This window comes from Teleopsis dalmanni, chromosome 2, assembly GCF_002237135.1.
Source record: "Teleopsis dalmanni isolate 2A chromosome 2, ASM223713v2, whole genome shotgun sequence".
Taxonomy (NCBI): domain Eukaryota; kingdom Metazoa; phylum Arthropoda; class Insecta; order Diptera; family Diopsidae; genus Teleopsis; species Teleopsis dalmanni.
In genome coordinates, this window is record NC_051847.1 from 1,784,396 (window position 1) to 1,799,402 (window position 15,007).

General features: G+C 30.3%; 1 protein-coding gene across 2 annotated transcripts in view; it reads right to left on the reverse strand.

Annotated features, from left to right (window-relative positions):
• The window catches only part of LOC119681324, a 36,243-nt gene extending 26,064 nt beyond the window's left edge, over positions 1 to 10,179 (reverse strand). The window contains exons 1-2 of one of the 2 annotated variants that reach the window (XM_038094483.1): positions 9,849 to 10,179; positions 4,424 to 4,944 (exon numbers count right to left, since the gene is read on the reverse strand). In XM_038094483.1, the coding sequence (XP_037950411.1) occupies positions 4,424 to 4,740 (317 nt within the window). In that variant the 5' untranslated portion in view covers positions 4,741 to 4,944; positions 9,849 to 10,179. Of the gene's footprint in view, positions 1 to 4,423; positions 4,958 to 9,848 lie in introns of those variants that run through there. The other variant, XM_038094484.1, reaches the window with a different exon arrangement.
• Between the last annotated feature and the right edge of the window lie 4,828 nt (positions 10,180 to 15,007).

A 15,007-nucleotide genomic window follows, 5' to 3' on the forward strand; every position in this document is an offset into this window, starting at 1 on the left:
CCTATTTGACCTATTCTACCTATTATGATACCACATGAGTGCAATAAAATTCTTTAAACGTTATACCTTATTGAATCATTAAACTATAACCTTATGTCATTCTTTTTGTATTAATAGGTTGACAAAAACAAAGAATATGTTTAATATGGCCTATTATCTATCTCTATTTCTCCTTCGGTTTAGGAATTAGAACATTCTGACGTAAGACATATCTGCCGTAAAAGGCGAATAAAATCCAGTAGACACCGCCTGATACTGTTTGAATTGTAGCTGATAGCCAGTGTCAGGCTGTAGGTAAAACCAGCAGAGGTGTAAGATAGTCCCCACCAAGTAGGAAATCATATTCAAAGGTATAGCTTTAATTGGTACCCATGGAAATCTTTGAGGTTTCATGGGAAGTGTGGTTACTTGTTTAACTTTGGATACTGTTTCTCTTCATCATCGCAACTTTTATACTGAATTAATTTCTTTAACAATCGAATGAAGAAAAAACTATTTATAATCGAAAGAACCTCTGTAATTTTTTCATGCTCCATTTAAGTCAAATTAGTCTCGTGTGTGAATATGTTGTTATTCGATTTGAATGAATATACTGTTTAGAAATTTATTTCACATTACAAATTTTTATTATCTGTTCTTTTACTAGAAGAGATTAAAGAGTATGTAGTTTCTCATCTACTTTACCATTTCCCTTTATATCGCTAAATTTCGCCTGACACCCTTATAATGTATAATGTAGTGAACGGCATTTAAAAATATATGATATTTGTTTTATATAGTATATATATGTAGCAAATTACATTAACATTAATTACAAAAAAAAAAAAAAAAGAATTAGTGGAATTCTTAGTGGAATTAAAACTGAAATGGTATCATTTCCGCTGCGGTTCTATTTAATACATTTAACATATAATTTTGGTAGCAAAAATAGATGGTATGACTAATCGTCCAATACTCTGAAATAACTTAGAAAATTTAATAAAATTATATTTCATATGAATATCATGTCAATGTTCAATATAAATTACAAGGATGCTTGTTCTCTCCCTTTTTCTTTTGTTAGAATTTATTTTCAAATTAATACTTTTCAATTTTTTGTCTAATTTTTTATTACTCCGATTCTATTTCAATGTTAAAAAATCTTTTTTTCTCTTACTAATTTCCACTTCGCACGTAACGGAAAGATCATAAAAAATCATTTGTCGCGGAACTTCCGTTTGCTTTCAATTATGCGGAATTTATATGTGAAACATGAGCCGCCACCGAGCACATCGTTAACAATTCACCAATCGACAATAAAATCAAGGAACGTACCCCGATTGGAGTTCGTTGGAATATGTTTATGCCTTAAAAAATCGAAAAATTGCAAGTAAGCGAACGGAAGTGAACTTCAAATCGAGGTTTCGGCAATTTTTAATTAAAAAGTAAAATAGATTTTTTATACAACTATTTGAACATTTTACATAAAGATTTGTGGGAATTTCAAAAATACTCAAAACATTCTGATTTTTGTTGAGTTGTTTATATGTAAATAGTTTGCTGTTAGTTACTTACACTTCCAGTTTCATTTTAATTCAGTCCAGTGTCCAGTCTCATTTTAATTCAAAGTCTAATTTATTAAATAGTCGAACGGAAAAACTCTATTTATAATCTACTTGATGCTTCTGTGTCACGTATGGACTAGATGTCAGATAATATTATGATGACAACTATCTGAACAGATTACACCAGTTTCCACCAGATAATTGACCTTGAACTTCAATAGACACCGAATGATATTTTGGATAAAAAGCAACACAAAAGTCATGGTATAAGAGGTATAAGAGCGGTAATAATTTTGCAAACTCATTTTAAAATAAAAAAAAAGTTTTATGAAATATTCACTAAAATATTTGATTTATAAAAATGTCCTCATCATTCAAAACTTACGGGAAAATATACAATTTCAATTCCGTAATTTAAACACACATATATTCCAAATTCGAGGTAAAGAAATTAAACTGAATTTTTTTCCAACTTCCCCTTATTTAATGTCCTTTACTTTCCGCTATTAAATTGTTGTAAATTTCTTAACAAAACTTTTGTAATAAAAACAATAATAATAAAGTCCTTAAGAGTATTTAAATCTGTTTGAGTTGCGGAAAAGTAACTGGAGATTGTATTTTATAATAAAAACAGCAACACCAAACGTTATCACAGCAAACGGAAATAACAATTATAAAAACTTTAACTGGCCGGAAAAGGATACCCATTGCCTGACAGAATGCATTAAAAAACTGAAAAAATAAAATGTAAAGGACGGAGGCATAACTATAAAATCGCTGAATTATGAAAAAAGTTGTCTTAATGTTGCAAAAAAAAAAAGCCACAAAAAGCCACAAAATTTATTGAGTACGTGCCTGCAGGGGCTGGCAACGCAACACCGACCGCTGATGTAAGACAACACAGTAACATTTTGAACTTTTTCAGCCATTTTGTTTTTTGATTTTTTGATGTTTTGACTTTTCAAAGTACTTTTTGTATAAAACGCCACATCACAATCCCAGCAGCAGATTAACCTTTGAAAAAATAACAAGAGGCATTGGTTGCCTTGGAATCGCAGAAAGTTTCACCACAAAACTTCAAGCCAAAAATAATAATTTATATAACGTGCAACATAAATCCTGCGCCGGTATTTTTTGATTTTAATTTTTAGTATTTTTGCACATTCTTATTTCAGTGTCCTTTCCAGATATGAGTAACACATGTGAGCACGCTAGCTGCCAGCACGAAACTACAGATGCTGCCAACAGTCCGTCAGAGTTTGAGTAAAATCAGTATTGAATACTGAAGTAAATGTCCTTAAATGTGTGCCCAATCCGAAAAGGATTTGCAATGTCATTCAAGGTGTATTGCAGTAGCGTGAAATGGGTTTCAAAAGGTTGAACAAATACTTAAGTGTAGTTTGCGTAATGTTTAGCTCTTAGTCATGTTGACAACAAACAGAGTATCTACAGTTTTGCACAGAATACAAATTGAAAGTTCTGTTTCTTGAAAAAAGTGTTTGGAACAACTAGCGACATAAACAAACTAACTATGTCTGAACTTATTGTAGAGATTTTAACTTGTTTTCCGTTGCAGTTTCGAGATTTATAGAAAAATATTCTACTTATCAAGGAAAATAATTAAAAGGATAACAGCAAAAACTTCAGTGACGTTCTTAACAGTAGATACCTGTGGGGTTTCCTGACTTATTTCCTTATGGAAATAATAGTCATACTAAATTCTGAAATAAATATTTTGCTCACTCCTTTTTAAATAACTACTAATAGTTTTATAACAATAGTTAAGAGACTTAAAAATATTACTAACTACATAATGCAAGATAGATATTATTAATCTTGTTGAAATGAGTATACTTATAGCATTTCGGACTAGTGATCATATATCTTATTAGAATATCTTATCTTATATCTTATTAGAATTAAACAGCTTGAAGAAAAGTATAATTAAAAGAGCTTATATCTGATAAATAATCTAATAAGTAATTTGCTTCAAAATTAATTGTTTTGGGTGTTTTCTAAATAATTGATATAAATGCAGGTGAAAATTTATTAACAAAGATGAAAAAAAAATTCAACCAAAAATTTCATTCAAAACATACATGAAGGTAAATACCGGTAGTTTATCCATTTAATATTCATTAATCTGATGTCTAACATGTTTTTTTCTGGCAACTCATTTCAGCTACTAAAGCGAGGCACTTACTATATTTTTTTAATAAAAACGTTCAACTTTATTCATTAATACTTTTAAGCTCTACTAAAATTTACTTTTTGTTTAAATAATATTGCGAATTCCTCACTTCAGAGGTCAATTGCTAGAATTACGAGACGAGAAACATTTACATTCAAAAACATCAATAGAGAGATACAGAGATATGCTCAGCCTAATAATATATGTCTGATGCTAATATGACTCAGATTAAACAGCTTTAAAAGAAACCCCAAGAAGGTAAGAGACAGAAACCAAACCCTCGAGCGGCTAAACAGATAGAACCACAAAACACAAGGAAGTACAAATGCTTAAATCACACTGACTTCGTGACATATTAGCAACAAATTAATAGTAAGAGACGAGGAATTCTTTCGTCAAAAACGTTCGTTAGATAATAAAAAATTGATGAATGACCAACAAAAAATACAATTTTACAATAACTTAGAGATAAGTGATTTCACCTGAAAAAAGATTGCAATATAATTTTTTAAAAATTATATTTTGAACGCGAATAGAATATATAAATCCTTTCAAGTACAAGACATAAAAACATTAAATGTTAGAAATAACAATTTTAAATCATATAGTAATATTTTATTCCTAACGTAAACATTAATCGCAGGTAAAACCATATTTAATAATTGGATGAATGTTATTAAGCACTTACCTCTTCTTTAGGCCGTTTTCGAAAGCTATGCTCACCGGCACATCCAACTCCAAATCTTCGACATCATCAATTTTATTGGCGTGTGCAACGAATTTACGCTCGGAACAACGATTATGGCCGACGTTATTCAACGAAGCCGCACCGACCCCACCGGAAATATCCGTTGCAGATGCGATTTTCGCTTTAACACCGACATTTTGCAAAGCAACAACAACAACCACTACAAACGCAATTAAACGATAACCCCGCAAAAACTGACGAGTATGTGGGAATTGCATGGTTAAAGGATTGCAAATCCGCAGCGTGAGGTACAGCATTTTTCAAAGTCTGTTCGAACAATTATCCTTTTCCACTTAAGTGGCTTGTTGAAGGCTTTTCAGTGGCTGGCAAATTGCAAATGAGTCCAATTTGCATTTATTCAAAAGAATATGTTTTGTTTGAATTCTAATTTTTCAGTCCGAGTTGTTATTTGTTGGTCTGTTGGTCAGAAAGTAACTGATTTTCGATTTTTTGGTTTTTTGCTAAAAAAGAAAGTCAAAAAGGACATTCGTTAGTCAATAAAAAACGAATTCTGTTGATGTTTGACAATCAACGTTTCCACAGCAACTTTGGATGAGTGCAGAAGGAGTAAAAGTATGCCCATTAAGTAGAATTGATTTGCGCTTGAAAATATGTAGCAATTGTCAAATTTTGATATATTTTTGTCAAATTTGGACACATTGTTGACATTCAGTTTTAGTTTTTATTGGGCCAACTGGCAATCTACTCAGTTGCCAAGTTCTACTCTTGTTGCTTGTTAACACGATATTTTTTGTTTTCTGTTTTTTTCAAAGCCTCTATGGTACTATTTCCAGGAATTTTTAGATTAACAAAATGCGCTTATTTTGCCATGGCAATGGGCTATGGGTTATGGGTTATGGTTCTACGCCTTTTATTGGCGATGTGAAAATATTTTCTGTGCGGTTATTTGCGTTCTATTTTACAGAAATGTTAAACAGAAATTTATTCCATATTTAAGTATTCAACAACTCAAGTGCGGGCGTATACTTAATTTTTTATTAAGGGGCGGAGGGCACTTTCAATTAATTTAGACTTTAGGCAATTAATTGAAAGTGAATTTAGATATTTCTGAGAAATTATATTAAAGCAATTAAAGTGATTTTGATTGTTACTTGCTTCAATGAAATGAAAAAAATGTGAATTAATAAAACCGAAAACGCAATGAAACGCAGATTTTTCGATTTTTTTTTGGTTTTGTGTGTAGGGTGTATAAGAGGCATAAGTTTGGTAAGCAAAATTAATGGACAATTAATTGGCGAAAAAAATATTGATGTTATTTTTAGGCAACTCAACCAAAAATGGTTGACATGGCAGTTGTTTAGAGTTATCAGTCTCCATTTCCAATGCCTTATGGCAAATAAAGAGGAAAGAAAAAAATTTAATAACAATGTTGATAAATTTAAGTAGAAAGCTGGCATAAAAATTAAAGATTCCATGTACCATTCAATCTGAATAATTGCTTTATTTAATCAAAAACAAATAATTAATGATAATAATCAAGTACATTAAAAATTCTTGAATTTTTCATCCCTCATTAATAAATTGGGCCAATGATGATGGATTTTAGGTAATGGATTATGGGTTAATTACTGGTGGGAAATGAATTGTTTTTTGTAACTCAACTCAGTGCATATTTAAGATTTCCTAATGGCGCATCATTTGTTTTGCTGGAATTGAAGATTTTCTATTAATGTGAGATGAGGCCTATGAAGATTCAATTCAATTCAAGTCTGACTGATATATTTAATATATAAAATTAAATTATATTTTTATTTTATTTTTGCATTTCATATTTATTTAGTATTTTCGTTTTTATGTGATATGTTTTTTCACTTAGTAATTTATTATTTTTTTGCAATGGTGCTACCTTAAAAATTACCAGGTCTGGTACACGAACTAAATGTAGTGTAAACAGTAAAAAAATGAATTGAAGGCGTTTCTATTTTTAGAGAAGATCATTGAAGACTTATCGTATCTAAGCGGAAAAACAATTGGACTATGAAAAGCAAACGGAAAGCTACTGGAAGATCAATAATAATTGAAAATGATATTACAGTGAGAATAGGATATTTTATTATTAGAATAATAAATGATTATAAAGCACGTTTAAGTCTTACATGGACTTAAATGTTGAATTTGTTATTTTATATTTAATAATTAGTCTTACACTATACTCTAGCACAGCCACATAAACCACATAAAAAGGAAATATTTAATTATGAATCAGAAAAACATTTGCATTTCATCAAGGAGATCAAATTCAAGGAATCATTCTCAGATAGTTCTTAACTTTTGTTTCAAAAAATTTAAATAATATCATTACCTTTAATTTTATTAATAATTTTACATGTATGAACTCATAATATTTAACAAATGCATTTCATTTGACTTCCTATAACAGTAAAGTCAGTTCCTCGCGATTCTTTGATTTATTTATGGTTCTCGATTTTGCATGAACTCAAGTGAAACAATGGAGTTATTAAATACCATAGTCCTAAGTGGCAATGATAACAGCCCATTTATTATCCATTAAAAATTTTTCAATATCTTTCATTTTTATATAAATTATATGTATAAGAAATGTATAAAAGGTTAGATATTGTTGCAAATGTAAATATAGATTAAAAATCGTTCTATTACGATTTTACTTCAGTAGTTAAGAAAAAGGATAGTAAATGTATAGTACTTATACTAATAAGCCAAAAAATATAAAAAACTGTATTACCAGTATAATGCTTAATTGAGGGAATACCAATCGCACGTAAGAAGATTTGCACGAAATGTAAGGTCATCTATGTAAATGAGTAAGAATATTGTATCTGTGTTATAATAAAGATAAATCAATATTTTGACAATATTTTTTTAGAAAATCTATTATAACATAAAAACAGTATTTGACACATTTGAACAATTGGATACATATTAGGATCAATTCTTTTGAGAATTTAAGTTATAGTTAAGTAATCAAAATTTGATTAGATATAATATGTTGATAGTGATATATTAATTCCAGAACACAAAAGTTTTTGAATATTAGTCAAATATTAAAATCGAATAATTATATAACTATAAGAGAAAGAGTATAGTTCAAGTGAACCAATGCATAATAATCATGAAATGTGTTTTGTTCAGATAACCAAACCATATCCAAACAGTAGAACAATAATATATTAACAGTATATTGAATATTATAATCAGCATCGAGTAACCAAATGTCATATCAAAGGAATCTGATGATCTGACGATCTACGCAAGAATTGGATTAAAAACTTTTTGAAAAGATTTAAATACTATTGTACAATCCTCTTTGAAGTTGAGTCCTTAAAAAGGAAGAGGAAGGGGGTAGTACAAGAAGGTTGATACAAGGTAGCATCAACAAGGAAACCATCAAGTCATTAAGAGAACTACGACATATGGTAAGTAACTGTAATCTGTGGAAATTCTTTCATTGAATTGAATGAATTATATAAAACTTTTCACAGACTGAAAAGCTGAAATTTTATACGAGTAATAATCAAAAACAATAAAACTGTATTAATCTTTCTCAATATTTAAATGATTTTGATCTCGGAGGTTATTTGATTCCTCCAAGCATGAAGGATAAAACACTATACGCTAGTAGTGACGAAAATCATCTCAAACATAAAAATTTGAAATATTTAAATTCAGAAGATAATCGTATTAAACATCTTACAATTTATGCGAAGAATTAATGGAATCTTTATCGAAACCATTAATTTTCTGCCGCCACTGAAATCGCAGAAAACATTATTACAACTTGTCAGGATCGATTGCACACCTTGTTGTGTGCTTGAAGAGATTAAGAACTACAGCATTTTTGAAATCTTTTGAATTTATAATAAAATTTGTAAAATTAGCATAATAATTAGCGAAATTATAGCAAATGTACAATTTAATTTGCGAACAAGCAAATTTTTTGAAATTTCCGCCATTAAATAATGAAGGAAAAAATTCAGAAAATTACGCACAACAGTAGGTAAATTGGTCGAAAAACCAAAAAAAAAGAAACAACCAAAAAAAACCAGAATCCAACATAAAAAACACAACTTAGCACACACAGGGGCGATATGTGGAAGCATCCACCTGTGGCATCATCCACTCACTAATTAACCTCAATTACGATGTCGCACTTGCCACACGCCAAATGGTGCAAAGGCAACACTGGCAAAGGCAAGGCGGCTATATGCGTTGTATGGCGACATGCGGCAAGGCCCCCTCCCGCCATAGCTCAAGGTATGGTTGGTTGGGAAGTGTATAAGTGTTTAGTGAGTGTTAGTGCAAGTGTAAGACTGCCGAATGGTGCATGCAGGCATGCGAAACGCTTGACAAATGGCGACAATTGTCGGAAAGGGAATGTTAATGGGCAAAGACATAAATAAAATATGTTTACCGATGGGTTAATGGATGGAGAATTTTTTGTATTTCTCTTGACGTGTTTCCCCTATTGTTGTTGCAATTTTAAGAGTGGCACGTGAAGTGTTGAGGCTGTTAAATTCTCGTAATAGAAATTTTAGATTGTAATTTTTTTTGTTGACATTGTAGGAAAATTGAAACGTTTTTCCTTCAATAGATTTTGTAGAATAGTTAGAAAAAATTTGTTTTTTCACTACGTTTAAATGTAGTCTATAATACTATACTAATTTTAACTTTTTCAAAAGTATTCAAATGTAAATATTTTTGTTAGCTATATATACAATAATTAACTCGTACAATTATTAACTATACTATATATCTTAAAGCAACAATACGTATGACAGTCAATATATATAATGCCTTTTACGCATTTGGCAATTGTTATCAGAAAGTTATTTTTGGGAAAGTATTCATTAATCGTTTATCTTTATTTTATCTTTACATTAAGTATATCAAATATAAAACACAAATAGGAGATTCATTTTTCGTTAGAGAATATATTTTGTAATATCTATCTTAAGATAAGTCCTCAATTTTATTTGTTTTATTGTTTTACAACTTAATCCTCAAATGTCGGTTTTAAGTTTACGAAATTAAAAAAAAAAATTATTTTATTTATTATTTTTAAACAAATCTTAAATATTTCCTCGGCATATATTATCAATGATAGAACTTTGCATGTGCAGTTTAAACTGTAGTACTCAGTCCTATGGCAGACGAGCTCAATTTAAATCTACAAAATAAACCTTAGAGTGTACAGATTCTTTACTTCCAGACAACAAAAAACCCAAATTGAACAATAGATATTTATTTTTTTTTTTTGTTTGATAACACAATAAAATTAATTTCTTTTTAAGACCGAAAGGCACCTAATACCCTTACTTTCAGAATTATTGAACCAATCAAATCTTTGTCGGTTCCTTCTTTATACCTTGTTTCTATTTTATGTTTTTGTTTATATGTTAAGGTGCGCGCCACCGAACCACCCACGAACAGGTGACAATAAAAATTTGTTGCACAAACACGACAAAACACAACAAAGCCACTTACAACTTGTTTAAGGACGAACAAAATGCCGTTCTCGTTTTTAATTTGATTTACATTTACATTTTTCTCTTTTCATTCACATTTCTCAAGCGAAAATCCAAACGAATCCGAACGATACGAAAAGAATATATTCTTTATTTAACGTAAATACACGTTTAGCACACAACAAATCCGAAATCTTTATGAACTTCCGTAGCGCACTACTTCTTTGTGCCGAAAGCACATTGCATCTGTGAAATTTTTAATTTCATTTTGTGCTTTCCCAACACACTACGACGACTACGACGACTACGACTACGACGACGACGACAAACAACAAGTCTGATAACGAAGTAGTCTTCGCAGCGACGGCTGATGTTAACGCCGACGGCAACGATGTGAAAAATTATAAAAGAATCAGTAATATGACGAATAATACAAGCAACTACAAACAAAACATCATATAGAAGGTAAACAAAGCCAAACAAAAGACAGAGCCAAACACTACCTTTTGTTCAATACGCAGCCAGTCAGTCCATTAGCAAAATCTAAAACAATATTCAACTCAAACAAAAATACATTTTCTGATTGGAAGCAAGTTGTCTAAATGTTCGATACAAGAAGCTGAAGCTGCTATACACAAATCAAACCATCGAACATTTTTTCTGGTGTACCACAACAACAAGTTGCATTGTGTCTGCTGACACTGCTGCTCTGTGTTCCGTTGTGTTCTTGTCACATTTTTTTTATTAAATTATGCTAAGCAAACATGTGCGAAATTGGCTTTGACACTGAAATTGTATTGCTGTTTTTATTGTATGTGTGTGTTTGTCTCTGCATAAAAGCCCCATAAGCGCCAAGCTTTTTTGATTTTGAATGAAGCAAGGAATTTATGAAGTTTTTACATGTGTGTAGCAAATATCAAATGTATGTAGCACACATGTATGCAAAGGTGCTGAAAATGAGTTTTATTAATACAATAAAAAAAGACAACTGTCGCATTTCCTCTGCCGACGCGTGGTATACGTAACATTTTATAGCCTCCGAGATAAGGTTTTGCATTAAATATTAAGCTGAGATTATTTTGTGCTTATTTGAATAAACCGTCGAAACTGCAGTTACACGGATTTACGTTGTAAGCTTATGTCTCTTTTATGAATGCGATATTCACTTCTTGTAGGCGAAAATACTAAGTAAATAAAACTATGTAGTTAAGGCCCTGCCAATATATTATAGCAAATATTTTGTATCAGTATTTTAAGCAAAAAAAATTATAAAATTTAATATAAATAAAATTGGATTGAAAAACATATAAAAATAAAATTTAGATATAATACTGAAGAATATTGCATAAATACTAAAATTAAATAAAATAAAAATATATGTGTAAAATATATAAAATTATATTAAACTAAATTAAATAATGTTTGAAGATAGATTGTGGACTCTGCTTGAAAGCAGACGAGACTTCCAGTCACATTCTCTGTGACTGCCCAGCCTTTATCTGGGCCAGGAGCAGGTCAGTGGGACGAAAACTACTCTCCCCTTCCGAGATTAGGAGGTCCTCAACGGCCAACTTTCTGGCTTTCATTCGGAAGGGGAAACGTCTTCTGTTCGGTTAAAGTCAATTGCAGCACAAAAGATCAACCATGGTCGCAGCGCTTCGCTCCGTTGGGAGCTGGAACCCCGTTTATTCCTATTCAAAAGTATTAAAATTAATTTCTATAGATTATTATTGGCTTAGTAAAATTGGTTATAGACAATGTTTAAACCCGAGAAGTGGACGTCCACTAACCAGAACAAGTTTATTTTTGTAAAAAAAAGGAATTTAAGAAGTAAAAATAATAGAGAGACATCAATTAAATAAACGTCGTAAAATCATTGCACTAAGTAATTACAGCAATATAATAGCTAATTTCAGGATTAGAGATGTTCTTCGAGATAATATAATAAGAATATTAAAATAGTCAATTAATATTAAATATTAAATAGTCATGACAGAGTTTTTATGTTCTGCTCTATTTTTATTCCAATTATATTTATTATAAATTTTTTAACATGTAATCGTAAATCAGATGGTAAAATATTGTACGAAAAGAGAGAAAAAAGAAGAATAGTAATGTGACAATATTAACTATGTAATTAAAAAAACCTTACTGTCTTACCTAAAAGCTTAGTTATGATTTTAGTGAGCGATACAAACAATTAATAAATTAATTAATATATATAATTACATATACTAAATTATTAATATTTTATTAATTATATAAAACAAATATATGTGCCCGTGTGTACATATATTATAAAAGAATGAATCAATTATTTTTTGTAAGATAACACAAATGTACATACACAAAAATCTGTTAGTACTTTTGTAAATGGGAAGTCTAATGCAAACTTCGAACATGTCGTTGTGTTTGAGCTCGATTGTCGTAAGTTTAAAAGCAGAAAATATTTCAATTGCTAAGCTTCAAACACGCACAAGTACGCACAAAAACGGCAAGAAGAAAAGAAAATTGCCGTCGTTTTCGGTGGTTGACAGGGAAACTGTCGCAATGTGTATTTCTGTGTGTGTGCGTATATCTGAACAAAGAAACTTTTTAAGTGTGTGTGAATGTGTGTGAATGCTTGTAGCTAAATGTATGCAGCGCTTTGAAGGATTTGCCATAGAAAGTTATATGAATTGAAAACTTTTTAAATAAAAAGCTTTTCAGCTGTCAGAAAAGACTATGAGGGCATACGTGCTTTGAGGACATATGAATTTATTTTATATATAAATGTTTTTCATTTGGATTTTAAAATATTTCCTTTTTGCAATATATAATTAAGTTAACCAATCAATTGCATCGTTTATCAAGCTTTCTCTCTAAAATTGTTAATGTTTAATTGGAGTTCAATATCAATACTATCAATTCAATTCCTTACAAATCCGGTCTAAGGTTCCATGTTCTATTGCACACAATTGAATGTTAACACAAAACAGATTTAGTGAAATCAGATACTTTTTAGAATTTTATGGTTTTTCTGTCGTCGTCTACCTCAAATCTGCACTCTGCGGCAAGTGGTCACACGAGCACAGAGCATCAATGTTGCAAACACCCAAAAAATTGTAACTAATCTGCAGTCGATTCATCGTCCACCAGCCGTACTCAAATAACATTTTTATGCTGCGGTCATTAAGTAACTGAGCGAAAAATTTTGACATTTTTTAATATTTTTATACAACACAATTGCGGAACTCATATAAGCAATTTGGGAAATCGGCGTCCGTCCGCCCCTTAGTGCTGCGCTGTAATAAAGCTCGCTCAATTAGGTGTGCACTTTAAATGGTTTCACGTTAACTGAAGTCTGAAATTTCATGATGCAATCCAACGGTGAGACGAAGGTGTAAGAACACTCGTAAACGAAAAGAAAGAAACGAAATGCAAAGCAAAAATTAAATTAAAGCAAAGTCAGCCAAAACAAATGCGCCAAAATGACTTTTATTTTTTTATTTGTTCTTTTTTTTAGTTTTACTTTAAAAATATAAAAATAAGCAACCCAAACAAAGTGAGACTTTGCATAAGGGATTTCCCGGAATTTGCTGTCAAACATCAGCGGTTTTTTCCATATGACTTCTTCACTTCTTTTTGCAATTATTTTAGTTTTTTTCTCTTTCTTTTTCTTTTGTTTTTGTTTTTGTTTTTGTTATTTGTCTCTTCGCTTTTTTGGCTTTGTGCTTGCGGTTGTATTGGTGTTACAATTTGACTCCATCACAGGTGAGTTCCGAACTGAGCTTCGAAATTTTGTAATTTTAAAATTTTGATGACATTTCATGACAGCCTTTCAGGTACCCGAGGTTTGTTAGAACACAAATTTGAAGAGACACTTGAACAAAATACAACAGTCTTTGCGGTTGGTTTATGGACACAACTTAGATATGGAGGGGGCGAAATCTGCTTCAACAGATTAGCTTGTTGCAGTCAACGTCAAGTTTTACACTTTGCACTTCGATACTTTATTTTTGGTCAGTTCGAAATTTCTACCTTACCAAATTCTACGGACTTTGATGTGGTCGCAATTTTATTGTGGTTGTTTTGTGATATGCAGATACGTGAGGGGTGTCAATTACAATTTCCAAATTAAATTACAAAATTTGTGGTTGATATAGTACATCGAGGAAAGTTAAATCAAATTTAAGAAAAATGATGGATTGATTTATAAGACATCGGTGTTTTGACGAAATTTCATTATCTCACATCATTTCAAATGAAACATTTACTTAATATTATATTTTAAGTTTCTGTGCATATACAATCGACTGTTTCATTTAAGATATAAAGAGTAAGAACTCAAATGAACTTAAAACAATCAAGTTTTTAAATTTTATATTTTTATATAACTTTTATAAGCCATATTAATAACTAACTCTTATATTATAATAGTATTTAACTAACATCACTCTGATATCAAACCATCATTTTTTCTAACGAAACGTGTAATGAAATATCCTTATGACACTATCAAATAGGAATATGAAAATAGCCAGAAAACTTTCAATCTCAAAATAATAATATAATTGCAAAAAAATTAAAACTACTCCAAAATGTAAAGTAAAAACCACTTTTTAGCAAAGCTATAGATAAAAATATTAATCATTCTAGTAAATGTTCGAAACAGACAAGACACTTACGCACTAAAGGAAGGTCCAGCATATTTGAAGTAGTAATAAACTATCGGAAGATCTACCTTATATAATAATGCAAGCAAAGAAGACTACCAACTAAGTAATGGGTTTGATTTAAGTTTGTATAATATGTATATCTGATAATTAATATAATTATCAATATAATATGTAATCTTTCAAATTAAAATATTAGAAAGTTTGAAAAGAAAAAAAAAAAATTGTTTTAAGTTGTAGGTTAAAGTTGTAAATATTGAAAAAAAATTTTACTTTTTGATTCAACTCTAATATATTGTATATTTGTTAATATCAGTCATTTTGTAAATTGTTCTCTTTCTTATAAGAGATACAAATGTTCACAATTATTTTCGGCATTAAAGGCAACAGTCTAAAATTTTGCT